At 44.5% G+C, this 16691-nt stretch overlaps 1 protein-coding gene across 3 annotated transcripts in view; it reads right to left on the bottom strand.

The window, feature by feature from the left end:
* Positions 1-16691, bottom strand: part of NFXL1 (nuclear transcription factor, X-box binding like 1) — a 1058117-nt gene that overhangs the window by 459785 nt on the left and 581641 nt on the right. For all 3 annotated transcript variants that reach the window (XR_011282282.1, XM_069631709.1, XM_069631710.1), the window contains exons 14-15: positions 11160-11319; positions 10368-10459 (exon numbers count right to left, since the gene is read on the bottom strand). Coding sequence is in view for 2 of the 3 variants with exons in the window: in XM_069631709.1 (XP_069487810.1) it covers positions 10368-10459; positions 11160-11319 (252 nt within the window). In the remaining variant the exon portion in view is untranslated. The remainder of the gene's footprint in view (positions 1-10367; positions 10460-11159; positions 11320-16691) is intronic.

The raw sequence follows: 16691 nt of genomic DNA, 5'->3' as shown, positions 1-16691 counted from the left end.
AGGGAAACACTGCCCCAGGGATGTGTCGAGCACTGCTCCGATGTACTGGAGCCGCTGGGTTGGCGTCAAGTGGGACTTCTTTAAATTGAGGGAGAAGCCCAGCCTGGGAGGGGAGTGGCAGGTGACGGACAGATTATCCAGGACTTGCTCGGGAGAGCGCGCCCTGATCAACCAATCGTCCAGGTAGGGGTAGACATGAATCCCCCCTTTCCTGAGATACGCTGCCACCACCACCATGAGCTTGGTGAAAACCCTCGGGGCGGAGGGCAATCCGAACAGCAGGACCCGAAACTGAAAATGCGAGTCGCCAACCACAAACCTCAGGTACTTCATGTGCTTGGGATGAATCGGAACATGAAAATTAGCATCCATGAGGTCGAGAGACACCAACCAGTCCAGAAGTTGAAGGGCCTGGAGGACTTGAGAGAGAGAGTAACCATCTCGAACTTGTCCTTCCTGAGGAGCTTGTTCAAACCACGCAAGTCCATGATGGATCTCAATCCCCCGTCTTTCTTCAGAATCAAAACATAAGGGGAATACCATCCCTTCTTCCTCTCCGCTACAGGCACCAGTTCTATGGTGCCTTTCTCCAGCAGGGATTCAATTTCCTGCACAAGGAGCGGATCCGGACTCTTCAAAGAGAGATTCCCTGGTGGATTGACACGAGGCCTCTGCCGGAAAGGAAGACAGTAGCCGTGGGCTACGATCTCCAGAACCCACACATCTGAAGTAATGGCAAACCATTCCACAAGATGCTGTGCCAGCCTTTCCCCAACCGGCGAAGCATGAGACATGGCCTCATGACTGAGCTGAACCTCTGGTAGTCCTACGGTTGCCCCTTTCACTTGCAGTTCCCCTCGATCTACCAAAGGCAGAGTAGTATCGAAAGAAACCTCCTCTCCATTGCTGTCCCCTAGGACGAAAAGGCGGAGGTTGGCGAACTGCAGCGCTCAACGACTTCGCTGCAGCTTTTGAGGTCTGCAACCTCTCAAGGCTCTCGTCCGCCTTGCTGCCAAAAAGATGTTCACCATCAAAGGGCATGTTGAGGAGCCGGGCTTGCACGTCAGGAGCAAACCCCGACTTCCACAACCACGCAAATCTGCACATTACGGTGCTTGCCGCCATGGACCGGCTGACACAATCTGCCATGTCCAGACCCGACTGAACTGATTCACACATGGCATCCTTGCCATCTTGAACGAGGGCAAGGAAACCATCCCGTTCCTCCCCTTCGGGAATATTTTCAGCCGCTAACGAAACACAATTCCACAGAGTGTGAGTGAAACGTGCTAAAGCACACACAGAGTTGGCTGCCTGTAAAGCCATACCCCCTGAAGAAAACACTTTCTTCACCCAGCCATCAAAACGCTTGTCGTCCCTATCAGGAGGGACAGTAGGGTACGACGCTTTTTTTGCTGGGGCCGTAGCCGCCTGCACCACCGAATTCTCCGGAGTGGGGTGCGTAGTCAAGTAGCCGGGGTCGCTAATGGCTGGACGGTATTTTTTCAGCAAAGACTTGCTCACTGCCGGGAGACTCTCCGGAGCAGTCCAAGCTGCTGCTGCCCTTCTTTACAAGACCATATGGAATGGCAGTACCGGGTCAGTTGGTGGACCTTGGTCCAGGATATCAGTCAGGTCATTAGGAAGAAAATCCACTGGTGGCGCAGACCACCCCAGGTACTCTGTCACCCTTGACATAAGGCGCCTGTACGAAGATTCAGCACGCGTACCAGGCTCAGCCCTGCCAAACTCAACCTCCGGGGAGGTATCCAGACCACTGGCGTCGTGCAACGACTGACTCAGGTCTTCCAAATGGCTATGACCAGATAACAGGTCATCAGGAACCTCAGCAGGTACCATACCTTCCTCAGACCCTTCATCCACCTCAGAAATATAATCAAGAGGCTGGAACAAGTCCCTGGATGAGGGCACAGAAAAAGGCTCGAATACAGGCCGTTCTGCAGGGCCTTCCTCGGAGTTTCCACCGAAGCACAGGGTACTTCCGGTAAAGCCTCCACAAAAGACGTCGAGGGCTTCGACGGAATCGGCATTGACGTTGAGCGTGGCGCCGATGACTTCGACACAGGCCTCGAGTACAGTGCCCCGAGCGTGTCCTTCGACGGCCTCAGCGCCGATGGCGTCGATGACTTTCTCGGAGGCGGAGCCTCGAGAGAGCCCCTCGACGGACATGGCGCCGGGACCTGGAGCGGGACCTGGAGCGGGCATGGCTAGAGCGATCCACCTTGCGCGACCGGGACCTCGAAGGCACCCAGTGATCGCGCCGACCAACCGAGCCCGAAGGCGTGCGAGCGGTGGCTCTAGCATGTTCCCTGCAGGCTTCTTTCGAAGGCGCGGACTGAACAAAGCCCTGCGACTGAAAAATCGCCATCATCTCCTTACGAAATGAATCCTATTCCGCAAGAGAGGAATGCTTGTTGGGACAAGCAACCCGCAGGCGGGCGGAGTACTCCGACGAGGAAGGCGACCGGTGACGGCGCTTCCGCAAGTACCTCGAAGAGGCAGAGGAATGGCGGGACCCACTACGGGACCGAGACCCCCCCGGACTTACGCCGACGAGGCGGAGAGTCACCTCTTGAATCGTCAGTCGAAAGCCCACCAGATTTCGACTTCCGGGACTTGGACACATTACCGACAGAAAGCTTCTTCTTACATTCCTGCAAGGCCTTCAATGTTAACGACTGGCAATCATCATAACCGTCCGTGGCGTGGTCCTCACCGAGGCACCAGAGGCAGGTGTTTTGCGGGTCCGTCAGCGACATCTTGGAACCGCAGTCCCAACACTTCTTGAAACCCGGTCGCGGGGTAGAAGAAGACAAAGACATCTCAGGAAATTTTCTTACAAACGAATAAGTTAAAAAAACAGAGAGAACAACTCAGAAGAACTGAGGTGCGCCAAGATCTCCGAAGCGAACACGTCGCGAAAAAAACGGAACCGAGGCTACGGGTGTCGTGCGTCCTACTTATAACATCCGGTGACGTCGGCTCGACGGAGGCCCTCGAGGACAGCGTATCAACGTCATCGACGCAGGATATTTTCGGAAGCAGCACAGCTGTGGTGATTACTGTCATAGATGTGGAATACGTCAGAGGACCCAATCCCTTCGAATACAGCATTACAATTCTTCCTACTGCAACAACAAAAATATGTATTTGTTCACCTTAAACATTCCTTTAAGTACTACACACTTCAAACAAACATACTGTGACACGTAACGTCAAATAAATGTAGTAGGATTTTTTTTATCCTGTATGTAATATTTTTCCCAATGACCCAATGATTATGCAAACAAAAACAGCAACTGTCCAAAATGCACATTAATGTTGTTTCAAACATAGTACTCGGAATGTACCGATTATGAGGGTCTAAAAAGTACATGAATATGTGAGATTGTACGCAATGCGACATTGTGAAATATGCTACCTAACATATTGTGCTATGTTTTTTTCACAGAAAAAGAAGCAAAGATTTCTCCTGCATGACCATGTACAACAAAGTCAACCTGTACAGCCAATGGTAAAGCAATCATAAGTACCATTTGCACTTCAATTGTATTGTGTCACCATGTTACAAATATTATACACTACCCACACACTATGTTTAATTACTATACACATATTATAATGGTTGTTTCCAATGGCCAGATTCCATTTCTGTACACATATTATAATTATTGTGGCCAATGGCCAGATTCTTGGATGCATGGCCGTATTATGATGTGGTGATTGTGTCCAGTGCCTAGATTCTTGGATGCATGGCGTACGGCCTACGACCATGCACCCAAGAATCTGAGGGTGGTGAAGCACTATGTTTGGAGCTTGAACCAATTACCAATTGAGATGGTTGCGGAATTAACATACTTGGGAGCAACAATAAGCTCCTTTCCAACCAACAAAATGCGATCTGTTGAATAATTAAAATTAGTAAAGATGGGAGCGCAAATGAAAAAAATCAAGACTCAATTCTGTAAATTCTCGATACTTCCTCTAGTGAGATTCTATATAGGCAAGGTCGTTCCTATAATTCTTTTTGGTCTAGACTATAATTGTTTAGCTCTGGATATTGAATGGGACACAATTGAAGCTAAACTGTGGAAACGCACATTGGGGCTTCCAGACTCTGTCCCAATAGTGGCCCTTAGGTATGAATTAGGTCTTGCCTCACTTAGATCATGGCTCCAATGGAAATGGCTGAACCTATATAGAGTGATCCTAGACTTTCCCAAAAATTCCGTATTTGAGGAAGTAGCGCAAGAGCTGAAACTGGGTAAAAATGGGTTCTTGAATAAATTCCAGAGAAGATGCTCAGAAATATTAGCGAAAGCAGGTTGTGATGTTGAGCTTCTACTGGGAAATACGGACAGGGTGAAGGATAAGATGAAACAGCGGGACTGGATTGATACCATAGCGAGTATGAGTAGGACTAACAGATCTGCCTCTTTTACAGTGATTGATAAACGATTATCAATGCTCCCTGCCCATCTTAAAAAATCTCCAGATCTGCGGCTGGGTTTAGATATCCTTAGATTTCGTCTAAATCTTCTTCAAACCCTTGAGATTCAAGCTAAAAGGGATAATGAACGGAAAATACTACCAAGCTGTGATAAGTGTGATAATATTGTTAATCAGACATCTAAACACTTATCATCAGAGTATCCAGGCACCTGGAGTATGAGGGTAAGAAGATTTGGTAGGTTTGTCCATCATTCGTTATGGTTAAATACCATTGATTTCTGGGGGAGACTGTCCGCATGTCCTGAGTCTGCTCTCTCAATGGAACTTGTTAGACCCCGAGAGAACTTAATTTGTTCAGTGACTGACTTGAAAGGAGGAGAGAAGGAGGGGAAGGGTGATTGGATGCCACGGGGGGACGGATCCGTTTTTTCACACTTTTAAGTCTTTTTTTTTTTAAATGTTGTGTTTCAATGAGTAATTTATTTAAATGTAGTCTCTATGAGACCAAAGAGTTATATTGTGGAAAAAAATGTGTTCTCCTGTTCGCTCACCCTCCCTTTTCTGTTTTTCTTTTCTTACTAATTCCCCTATGTGCTGTTTTCTAAAATTGTATAGTCTGTGCTGAAATTGCTTGTTTATTCAAAGATAATAATTTAGGAATTTGAATGATCATAATTCTTAAGGTTGTAATTTTTTTTTTTGATGTATGTCTGTTTGTGAAATGTGTTTAAATTCAAATGTTGGCTATGGCACGATAAATAAAAATTGTTTTTAAAAAAAACTCCTACTTGGCCCTATAACTAAGATGGGAGTAGCCTCGACCATCAAATGATCAATAGCACAGTCCTAGTGGAGTCTGTCAAATCAAAATGGCCTATGCTAACAAAACCTAATGCCTGCCATAGTGTAAAAAGGAGAAAAGTATGCAAAAGGAAAAATCAGTGTTCAATGAATAAATGTGGTTGCACCAGCTCTCCTCCATACGTTAGGCCTCACAGACTAAGGCTGTCCCTATAGGCAGGATGACACACTCTAGCTTGGTTTCCAACACAATAAACATTTCCAAAAACGTGGATCGAGGCCCGTCTGGCCTTCCACGTTAAAGTCTCTTTTCTTGACTTCCAAAACAATGTTTTAACCAAATAAATAACAGAGTCCCCATCTGTCGGGCTCTGACCTTTTACCAGACAGTTATCGTAGGTCCCCCCCTCTGTCAGGCTCAGACCTTTCATGATGCAGTTCAACACAAACTCGCAAGGGGGCTCCCTTCCCCAAGCTTATTTCACTTCGGGTCTCCCTCTGTCGGGCTAGGACCACTTTTGGATGTCAAAGACTTTCCAATGTGCGTGTCTTCTTTACTGACTACTGCAGGACAACTTCGACTCAAAGTTTACAGTTCAACTTTCACTCACCCCTTCTGTAGGAGTTAAACTTCTTTATTTCACCTTTGCTGTTCATTCACTTTACCGCTTTAAACAATATACTTTTCACCGAGACTTTCGAGTGGGCTACTTCCTTTCGCCGGACTACTTAGTATCGCTGGCTTCGCAGCTGCCTTTTACTTCAAAGTTCATTCACAGGTCTGCCTTTCCTCTCGTCTCATTCACATGCGTGCAGCCTTCACTTGCGATATAATGTTGCTACTTCAAACTTTAACACACACCAGTCTTTCAGGTCGCTTGTGAACTCACTGGCTGTGTGCCTTTCTTTCTTGGTTTCACGATTACCAATTCACGAGTCAAAATTAGTACCACACGCTTGGCTTCGCCTCCCCAATTCTGCCAGTCAGTGGGAGGGTCGCTGGCATCCTTGAAACACAATGCAATCCTCACTTGTGGGATCTGGCCTTCTCCACGTGTCCCTTGTGGCCTGTCAGAGTCAACAACCTCCAGTAAGGAACTCTTGGGGTTCTCGACCCGCTGCTCTCGTCCCTTGGTCCATCACTCTACTCCAGTAGTTTCGCCTTCGTCCCGGAAGCCCTGCTTGTACTCGTGTTCCGCCTTGCTCAGAGTGCGTCTTTGGGTTCTGCATTTTATTCGTGTGAGGAGAGCTAATTGGTATCAAGTTCCTGGCTCGATTAGGGGGTACATGTCCAGTACGATGTGTGAAAGTTAATGTTGTTACGCCAAACCAGGGAGTTTTGGGCACCTCCCTCCCTTCCTGCCCTGGTAGACACGCTGGAGCCAGAGGAGGCTTCAGCAGTGAACCCCGCCAAAGACAAAGCGAACAATGGGACCCCACAAGAAAGGCCAGATGGTTTCCCTCAATTACCAACATAGAAACAGCCCGGACCGTCACTAAGGCCTATAAGAACTGGCTAAAAGGCTTCAAACTCTAGCTATATCAAGACGACTCTGAGCAAATGCTGCAAGTACTGGCTGGCAAGCAAACAAAGGCATTTTGGTCACCGATCAACTCAAAAAGTTCATCAAGTGAGGACGTCTTATCATCCAGTGTCCCAGAAGAAGCCTGGATCACTCACTTTTCCGCCCTCTTCGAACCATCGGACAAAGGGACGGAATCTAGGAAACATCGAAGTACCCGGTGGGACACTGATCCTGACCCAGCTTGCATCAAAGCGAAAATTAAGAAACTAAAATCATCACGAGCACCCGGCCCTGATGGCCTGTCAAACATGGACTTAAAATCCGATTCGGCAAGCTGGTCTATCTTGATAGCAGAAATTTTCGAATCATGCACGGCAACTAGATCCATTCCGAAGTCTTGGAAGACAGCAAACGTTGTGCCAATTTACAAGTCAGGTGACAGAAGCGATCCGATAGCACTCCTTGACTGTATTGGCAAACTTTTTGGATCCTTCCTACTTGACAGCTTCAAAACCTGGGTGTCCACTTCAGAAGGCTGGGACAATTTCCAAACTGGCTTCAGAAAAAACCTGAACACCATGGTAAACATATTCACCATCAACATCCTCAAGGCCAGAGTCCAGGAAGGGGCGCCTCCCCTGTGCATGGCTTTTATCGACTTATCGAAAGCATTCGATAAAGTAAACAGAGAGAAGCTTTGGACAAACTTACTAACTGGAACTGCCTCCCGTCCTTGTTGGATCCTATACAAGAACTTTACTCTGAAACATCTATGAGAGTGAGACTCAACGGCACAGGGCAACTCTCCTCTTCAATCGGTGCAACTTGAGGAGTAAAGCAGGGATGCCCCCTGGCACCGGCACTTTACAACGCCTACACCGGCGACTACCAACACGCCGAAAGGAACGTAAAAGCATTCCCCGCCTCTCTAGGGTCTAAAAAGGTCAGCAGACTGCTCTACGCAGACAACATCATTTTAATCGACCAAGCGAAGATAGGGCTCCAGTGAAAATTGGATAATTTGAATGAATACCTTCATACCAACGACTTGGAAAGTAACGCCTTGAAAACTAAAGTGATGCGACTGACAAAAGCGGCCAAACGAAAAGCTTCAGAGGCATGGTTCTTTAATAATACCCGCCTCGAAGAGGTGGACGCCTTTCGATACTTGGGCACCATGTTTAGTAACAAAAAGAACGAGCAACCAATGCTAGTCCTCCTGATCAACGAAAACAAAATCTTGACAAATCAATTGATCATCATGGACAAAAAATGTGGCCGCTTTTCAGTAAAAGCGGCTACTAATTTTTACAGGATGAAAGCAGTTCCAGCGCTTACTTATGGCGTAGCAGCTATGATTGGCATTCCGGACTCAATTTGGCTGAAATTGGAGGGTTCACTTTGGAAAAAAGTCCGACTGCCTACCACGACCCCAATAACTTTGATAAGGAGAGAACTCTGTCTTACCTCACTTCAAAGCACAGTATCCCTCAACAGTTTGATGTTCTACAGTGAAGTGATATCATCCGTGGAGAAAATGTATACACTGATCCAGAAAGAAATTGAGAAAGGCTCAAACAAAACGCTCAAAACCTGGATAGACAAAAATCAAACTCTCCTAAAATCAATAGGTAGTTCAGAGGACGAGCTTTTGGTCAATCTGAAAAAAAGAGCAAGAAAACAAAGAATCAGACTGGTGCGACACACAACAGAAAGCAACCAACTACAAATCTGCGGCCCATCTCCCGCCCTTTGCACAAAAACTAAACGAGCCTACCAGTTATCTACTGAAATTTCCGAATAAGACCTTTCGCTCGACTTTCTTGAGAGCAAGACTGAACATCCTAAAGACTAATGAGGTCTTGAAAACCCGAGGCAAATCCGCGTCGGACTCCTGTCGATACTGCCAGAACCAAGACTCAAAGGAGAGTCTAAAACACCTGACTCTCCAATGCCCAGGAACCACTGCCAACAGAGAAACCCATTTAGGTCACCTCCAGTCAACTCTCTCAAGAATGTACGAGGACTACTGGTGGTCATACTTAATGAACGGGCTAAGTCGAAGACCAGCAATCGCAGTGGTAAACTTCTTGCACAGTTTGAAGTTGGACGTTATATGTGAATGATCAGAAAGACCCTGAAAGGACTTAGCCCTTTGATAAGCAACTGGAAAACTCACTGGGAAAAAGGATTTTCTTCTTCTTTTGTAAAAGCTGCTCAAACAGTTAACACAATAAAAAAAATTTTTTAAAAAAACAATGGGACCAAATCTGGTTTGGTGCGCAGAGTACATCTCAAGAAGGACCTTTCCAACAAGAAATGCGAAAAAAGAAGACTGGGCCATTTTGACAAAATGGGCACCCATGGGTGCTTTACTGCAGCTGCAATTGCAGTCTGCGGTAGAAACACACAATGGTAGGAAAAGGTAAATCACTGCCAACAGCCATTAATTGTAGAAAGGGCAACATTAAAATATTACATGATAAACTAGACAAAGGGGATACTAAGTAACCCCTCCAGCACTCTTGTAAGATGGTGTGCACCGAGTCTAGAAAAGTTAAAAATGTAAGTAAAGTAAATTTCACTTCACTGCTCTTGGAAACAGTAGTTTAACCAAGAGAAGGTATTTAAACATTTGGGAAATCTGAAAGACTTCCCTGTGCCACTGCACTGAAGGTGCTGTATGTCACAATGTAAAAATATGATGCCTATGGAGTTTGTCAGACTCCAAAACCACAAGAAACAGAGTTCAAATTAAACAAAAATGCATGAGCGAGTGGGGAAAAAGGTCTCGCTCTCTCCAGGATAAAAATGAGAAGTCCTGAAGTCCAGCAAAAGAGCTGGGGCTCTCTAAGGTAGAAGGGCATTAGCAAATTTCTGAGAATTCTCCCTAACAGTTTCCTTACCTAACCTTTTCCTTTTGACATCAAACTGACTCAGTATTGCTCTAAATGTACCAGTGATCAATCAATGTCCACAGTGTCTTAACTACTGAAATCACCTCAGGGTGTAGGAAGTGTCTGTGGGCCATCCCCAAAGGGTATCTACTGATTTATTGAAACTGAGAATGTGTATTTAAGTGTTACATATTTGCTCACTTCTAAAGTAGGCTTATTTTAAAACTGTTACATAATTATTTAATCAAGAAACCTTGAGTGTAATTGTTATTTGTATACTTGTCACTGAAACTATGTTACAACCCTAGAGCTCACACTGACCCCTCTTGAGATAAGCCTGGCTGCTCAGTCACTCTACCAACTTGTGTAGTACAGACTTATACCAAAGTTTGGGTTATCTATTGCCAAGAGGAAGAGGCTGGTGCAGTCTCCCACAGGGTTATTGCATACAATCTTGCCGAACAATACCCATAGTTTGTGTCAATGCGGAAATTATTTTACATTGATCTATAGCATACGTGCAATGATTTGCTTATCTGAAGATTTTATAGAGCGGCTCACCAACACTTCATCTTTTGGAAAACAATCTCTTAAGCTGGGAAGCATAATATGCAGAAAATATCTAACATTAAGACAACAATGCTGATAAAATGGGTTTTATGATACTTACGTTGGTATAGGAACCTTGCAAGGCGGGCAAGGCAATGCAGTCTGAATGAAAGCTGGCTCAGAAGACCGTTCCCAGGGTCCTGCAGGCTGAGGCTTTTGTAATAAAAAATAAAAGAAGGAACACTTAATGAATCTTTCACCACAACACTCCGATAAATGGAAAGAAGAAAGTTATATAGAAATGTGTGGCCCAATACCACAAGGTCACGTTTGCATAATTCCATCTTCTGCCAAAGTAATTCCTGCATTCCAGTTGTCAAAGTCAATTTGCCCATAATGGGGTTTGATTGGACAAGACAGTATGAAGAGATCCAAAAGCATCAAACTCTTTCTTTTTTATTTCTCTTGTACAGATGAAGTAGAACATTGACAGGGAAGGGAGGTAAATGCTTCTGTGATCGATGGTGCAGCAGATAAACCAGGAGCCATTTATACACAAACAGTATAGCCGCACATTCTCGAAACGAAGATGTAAATGAACATTTTCCCAAATGTATCGGCAAGTGTAAATCAGTAAAGATTTGGGGAACTAAAAGGTTTCACTACTTCATACCATTCGTAGAAAGTTCCTACTCCTTAGCAGATATATTGTTAAAATAAATGGACTTTCATCATGGCAGCTTCTAAATAAAGCACTTCCTGTATTGCTCAATAAAAAGGTACACCGTAACTCAACCCCTAAATATTTACACAGGTTGCTAAACTTTCTGACACGAGATCAGGGAGCGAGATATTTTTGCTATTCTTGGCAGGCAGAGAAGTAGGATCGCGACACATTCCATTGATTCCTTACCAAGGCAGTTTGCTTGACAAGTGCTTCGTCATGGCAAGGTGCTGGGCACAGATGACCACACTTCTTTAATGTCTTCTGGCAAGACTGACGACATGGAGGACAGGGACCAAAGTGACATCGGTGTCTCTCTCGAAGGTGGTGATGGCAAGAAGAAGGCTGACTGGAGCAAAATTTAGAATGTTTAACACAAATATAGTGATGCCAAAAACAGCAGCTTAGATGATTGGACATCTCTACTAATAAATATGTTTGCTCCACACATGCAGTACTGAAATAAAAACAGTGTTTGTCTCTAGATGGGAACCTCAGACAATATACCTCCTATGCCACCCACAAAATGGTCTGATACTGGAATTAACAGACCACACTTAAAATAATATAATATTGAACCATCTATTCAGGCAACTACTAAAATAAATGCAGGCATGTTTAAGAGGAAAGGATTTACAAAACTATTTTCATTACGAATTATAATTGTAATTAGGAGCCAAAATCTCTCGGTTGTTTCTCTTGCCAAAGCCACATGATTCAAGTTATAAAACATCTTCAAAAAGTATTCTGTGAACACACAAAGTTAAAAAATAAACCCTCCAATAGATTACGATAAATTGGTCCTATGGCTGCATTTTCTTTAAAACGTGTCAAATTCAAAGAATCTAACTTTGAGTATGATGTTTCCATAGACCAAAGTGATTTTGTACATATCTACATGATCCAAGGGGTTTCAAACTGTTCAATGAGGCAGTTTCTGTTACCCCATGACAAACAGTGGCTTAATCACCTTCGCTCTCGAATGAGAAAACAGCTTGATCAATTTGTTGTTTTTAAATGAGAATTAAATGCTGCTAGTTAAGTCGGGAAACTGTTGTTGCAGTCACATTTGTTTGCAAACAATTAACAACTACTCAAACAAAATAACTAATACAAGAGAATGGCTCCAATCAAAACCACTATTTATTTCATTTATTTAGTTCATTTATAGAAATCACAGGGAAATCAATGCATTTTTGGCTCATAAAAGCTTACAAAATGTACCCAAGTACACTACCAACATCATCAACAAAGAACAAATAACTTGCCTCTCTGTAATGCTCTTTCTGATGGATGTTCCTGCCACGGATGCCTCATCTATGAAATCCAAAGGCATTGCCTGCTTGCGCTTGACTTGCTTGTGTTTGACTTGCAGAGACCATGAGGCGGCACGAACATATGGACATCTGCACAATGCTTGTCCCGTGAGGATAGCTCAGCGGCAACGTGCTTGCCTTGGAAACGAGACGACACGAAGCAACACAGGTTCGATCCCCGGGTCCACGCTTAAAAACCTCTGGGTATTAAGCGTGTTGTAAATACGCAACTAAGAGACATATTCCTGTAACAGCGCCTCAATGCCCCCGTGCTGTGTGAGCGCTTTAAGAAATGCACAAAAAAAAAACGCTAGGTAAGACCAGTGAGGTAACACTAGACTTATTGCACGATTTCTGATGCACACTGACTACGATCACATTGGTTTGCCTAATATTTACAACAGGGCATTTTACTGAAAACTGTGCATCTTCCAATGCTGTTTGCAGTTGCTACTGCAGTCCAACTGTCCTCGTGGCCCTAGTTGGGTTGTTTCAGTCGAGGCCTTTCTTTTCAACATGGCCGCCGCCACTGCAGTCCCTCCAAGCACCAGAGTGTCTCATCTACCCTCTTTCACTGCGACTGCCGTGATAGACTCATTTCATCCCCTTAAGGTCAATCTGTGAGCCAGCAGGCGAGAGAGCCAGCCCACCAACCCAAGGCCCTCACCAAGGCCCCTGTCCGGGCCTGTGCGGGCAATATGGGTTCCCCGACATGTCGTCAGATTCCGCCTACTACCCCATTGTGGCTTCCATCCTGCATCACGGGTAAGCCCTGATCATCCTAGCCACTTACACAGCTTGTGTTCCTTCTCTCCCCATTTTAATGTTTGTCACAACCTGCCCTGCTCTCACTTGCTCATCCCCGCCAAGAGCTGTAGTCATCACATTATTCTTTCAGGACATGCTTGCTAACTCTGCGGCCTCTTATGCTGGCTCTTCTGGTCTCTCACGCTGCGCTACTTGACAGTCATCTGTGGATCCTCACTTGAACCTACACATGGAAGCCTGCTCTCCTCTACAATGTGTTAATTGAACCTTGCATCTTCTTGTTCCTCTGTTTTCACACTGTCTTCTTCTCCTCCACTACTCTTATGCATCCTGTTGCCGTTATGCAACGGGTGCTCCTAAAACTAAGCAGTTAGTTGAAGTGCCCGATTCTCGTTATCCTGTTTTCTAAATCTCCTGGACCCGGCTCTTGCTTTAAGGACTATTCCATACGTCTCCTCCCTTACCATTTCTGGCGCTAAAACCCTCGACTGTTTTCCCTTTGGTAATCGAACCCCTGGCTTTGTATACGGATTGCTCTCTCCTGCTCCTGTTTGTTGTGACGCTTTCGGATTCGCTTCCTCATCACTGAACTTCCAATTAAGCTTTGTTTATCTCTGGCTGCTATCTCCACGAACTTCCTAATTCCCCTTCAATATTCTACGCATTCTGGATTGTTTAATGGTACTTTACATTTTGTCACAAGACACATCACTCTACGCATCAACGTAACTATATGGACGCTTTCCTGATTCTACTGGTCACTACCTGGATTGCTTACCATCACTTCAGGGACGCTTTGCTGAATTGAACAAGGGATTTCTTTTTGGACATTAGCGGCGCCCTCGTGCCGTTTGGGTTAGGTGAACCTCTGCACTAACTTCGACCAACTGGGACCTTCTTCCTGCATCACCTGGTTTCCGTGGTGTGTTTGGACTCACATAAGGTTGTGGGATATCTTTCTGGCTAAGCAGGTAAGAGAGGGTAATTGTGGGTGGCTGGTCGCTGCATTTTGGGTAACCTTAGTTATCCTATTGAATCATTGTTTTGTTTGCTCCCTTAGCTCTGTTGTCGCTGCTCCTGCCTTTTCGCTCAAGCCCCTGGCCTGTTAGTTATTATTAAATTCCTACAGGCTATGCTCTTGGGGGGGGGGAGTCTTGTTTAGCATCACGCGCAAGGTGTCCCGGAAGAATCTGGTTCGCTGCACGTTCAAGCTACCCCAGAGCGGAAGGGCTTCCCGAGAGTGGATGCTGACTGTATCCTTTACACGACTGTATCCTTTTATAAAGTTTGTCTAAACTGTGACACAACTTGAATCTAGCTGTGCCTCTAAACCTGCACACTGAATTGGTTTTGTTGCATTGGTAGTGTTTTACTTGAAATTCGAATCTAGCTGTGCCTCTAAACACTGCTCACTGAATTATTTTTCTGCTGCATTTTTTAGTGCTATACTTTTAAGTACTTGTGGCATCTTCCTGTGATAAACTATTTTTAATTGGGGGTTTTTCTGTACTACATTTTCTGCGCTCTGACAGTCCTCATGTATGCCTGAGCCTCAACTCGTGTACCTGTAACTCTGCTCCCCAACTGGGATCCTAGTACCAGTGCTGGTTTTCCTGCTCTGTTTGGCTGCTAGGCCGCCTGGTGAGTTCTATTGTGCACTGTACACGTCTGTCCCTCTCCCTCCACTGCACACCCTTGATCTCCCCACCCCTCATTGTTGGGTAAGATTTTCATATCAATGATAAAACTTCCTGACCTGTGTCAACCCCAGAACTTTTTGCTGAACTAGTAGATTATTTTTCCCTATACCTCAGTGAGTGGGAATCTTTCTCCACACTCACAGTCTTTTACTCTTTTTATGGGTGTAATTTCTAAGACTTTCCACAGTGTCTTTTAAAAGTTATCCACTTTAACAACGTTTAGGCAATAAGTGCCTAGGGGCTCCCCATTTAACTTTCTCTGGCTAACCTTGCCTTGTGAGAAATACAGTTCCCAAGGGTAGAAAGGATCCTTGATCCCATTTACATTTTATTAGGTGAGACCAACACCCCCCCACCATATGTGAAGTGCAGGGGATATACGGAGTATCCCCCTTCTCATTTTCAAGACATAAAATAAGCAGTATCACATAGCAATTTGATATTCAATTCTGTAGGTTTGCTAATCAAATGGACACGTGTGTAGCAACCTTAGCTATTTAAGTTGACCTCTTCAATGAAAGCACGGCTCGCCCTGCATTCCCCTCTTGCATTCAGAGCTCTCTTCACCCTCTTTTCACTTCAAGTGCTAATGGAGCAAAAGTGCAGCATTAATTATCCCCTCCACTCCAAAGTGCCATAGTCATGTGTGGGAGTGCTAGGCAAGATTTGTTTTAAATAATTGCAAACCAGAAGTAATCAGGATTATACTTTTATTAAGCTTTCTATAGCCTGTCTGACAAAGACCAGTATGTGTCACTGTTTAAAGACAGTAATACAATTGCATTCCTAAAATGTAAGTTGTTGCATAATGCATAATTACAGTGTTGATACTGTAAAACACTGCATCATCTCCATGCTTTACAGTAAAGTGTGGGTTTGTGTATCTAAATCTCGGTGTCAAATATATTTCATTTTGTTGGGGAAGATGCATCATATTGACGAGTGAGCTCTTTTGAAAATGAACATGAACAAATACATTTTATGGCAAACCCAGTTCTGTAACCTGCAGGATGCATACATCTTGCAATGTGCTCAACCCATGAACAAACCCATATTAATTGACATTCTATATTATCACCCTGTTGCATTATACCAGGTACCCTGAGAGTGAGATGACCACAAACTACAATATTCCACTTAGTTTGCCCAGTTCTCTGCCTGCTACGCAATCTACTCTGCTTAGTCTTTCTTTACTCTTACATAATCAATACACAAGGCAAACTAGATGCTTACGCAAAGTAGTGATCAATCGGTCCATGCAGTCTGTACCATCTACAGATCTACTGCAATACCAAACAATGTAGTTAGCCACCAGAGCTCGCTTTACTTTGTGATTATGATTGTGTTATATATTACAACCTGCAGGAGACATCTGGCCAAACTGTTTTCAGAGCCTTTTTTATCATATCGATTTATTTGTGTCCATTCATGCAGCTAACCTTTTACATTTTACACACACTCATCTATAGCTCACAAAGTGTTTCACCCACTCTCATAGTGAAGTAGATTTTATGAAGGGCAAGTAGCATTTGCAAGAGATGTTTGAAACTTTTATTTAACATTTACTTTGCAGTAAATGTCAAATAAAAGTTTAACTGTGCATGGCTGACTGGCTGGCAGCAGTGTGACAAACGGAAAGTGGGAATGTACTGACATGCACCATTTTACAGAATCCGCACTTAATTTGTTGTCCTCCATTGCTATGAGTCTAGTGGATTTCTCTTAGGTTGTGGAGGTAAACTAATTTACCTGACCTGAAGGTCTAGCTGAAGTTTAAAGAATCTACTGGATCTCCAAAGGCATGATTCAAGTCCAAAATGTTCCCTCATCAGGGTGCTGGACCTTGCAAACAATGAGAATCCAACCCGCTATATTCTGTCTTCTATTGTGCTCCTGAAAATGCGCCAAATCCACAGAGCCGCATCCAGCCACGAGGA

Source organism: Ambystoma mexicanum, chromosome 6q (genome assembly GCF_040938575.1).
Source record: "Ambystoma mexicanum isolate Mex_15411 chromosome 6q, UKY_AmexF1_1, whole genome shotgun sequence".
Classification (NCBI taxonomy): Eukaryota; Metazoa; Chordata; class Amphibia; order Caudata; family Ambystomatidae; genus Ambystoma; species Ambystoma mexicanum.
Note: the sequence above shows the minus strand (reverse complement) of the source record. Positions and strands in the feature narration are given on the sequence as shown.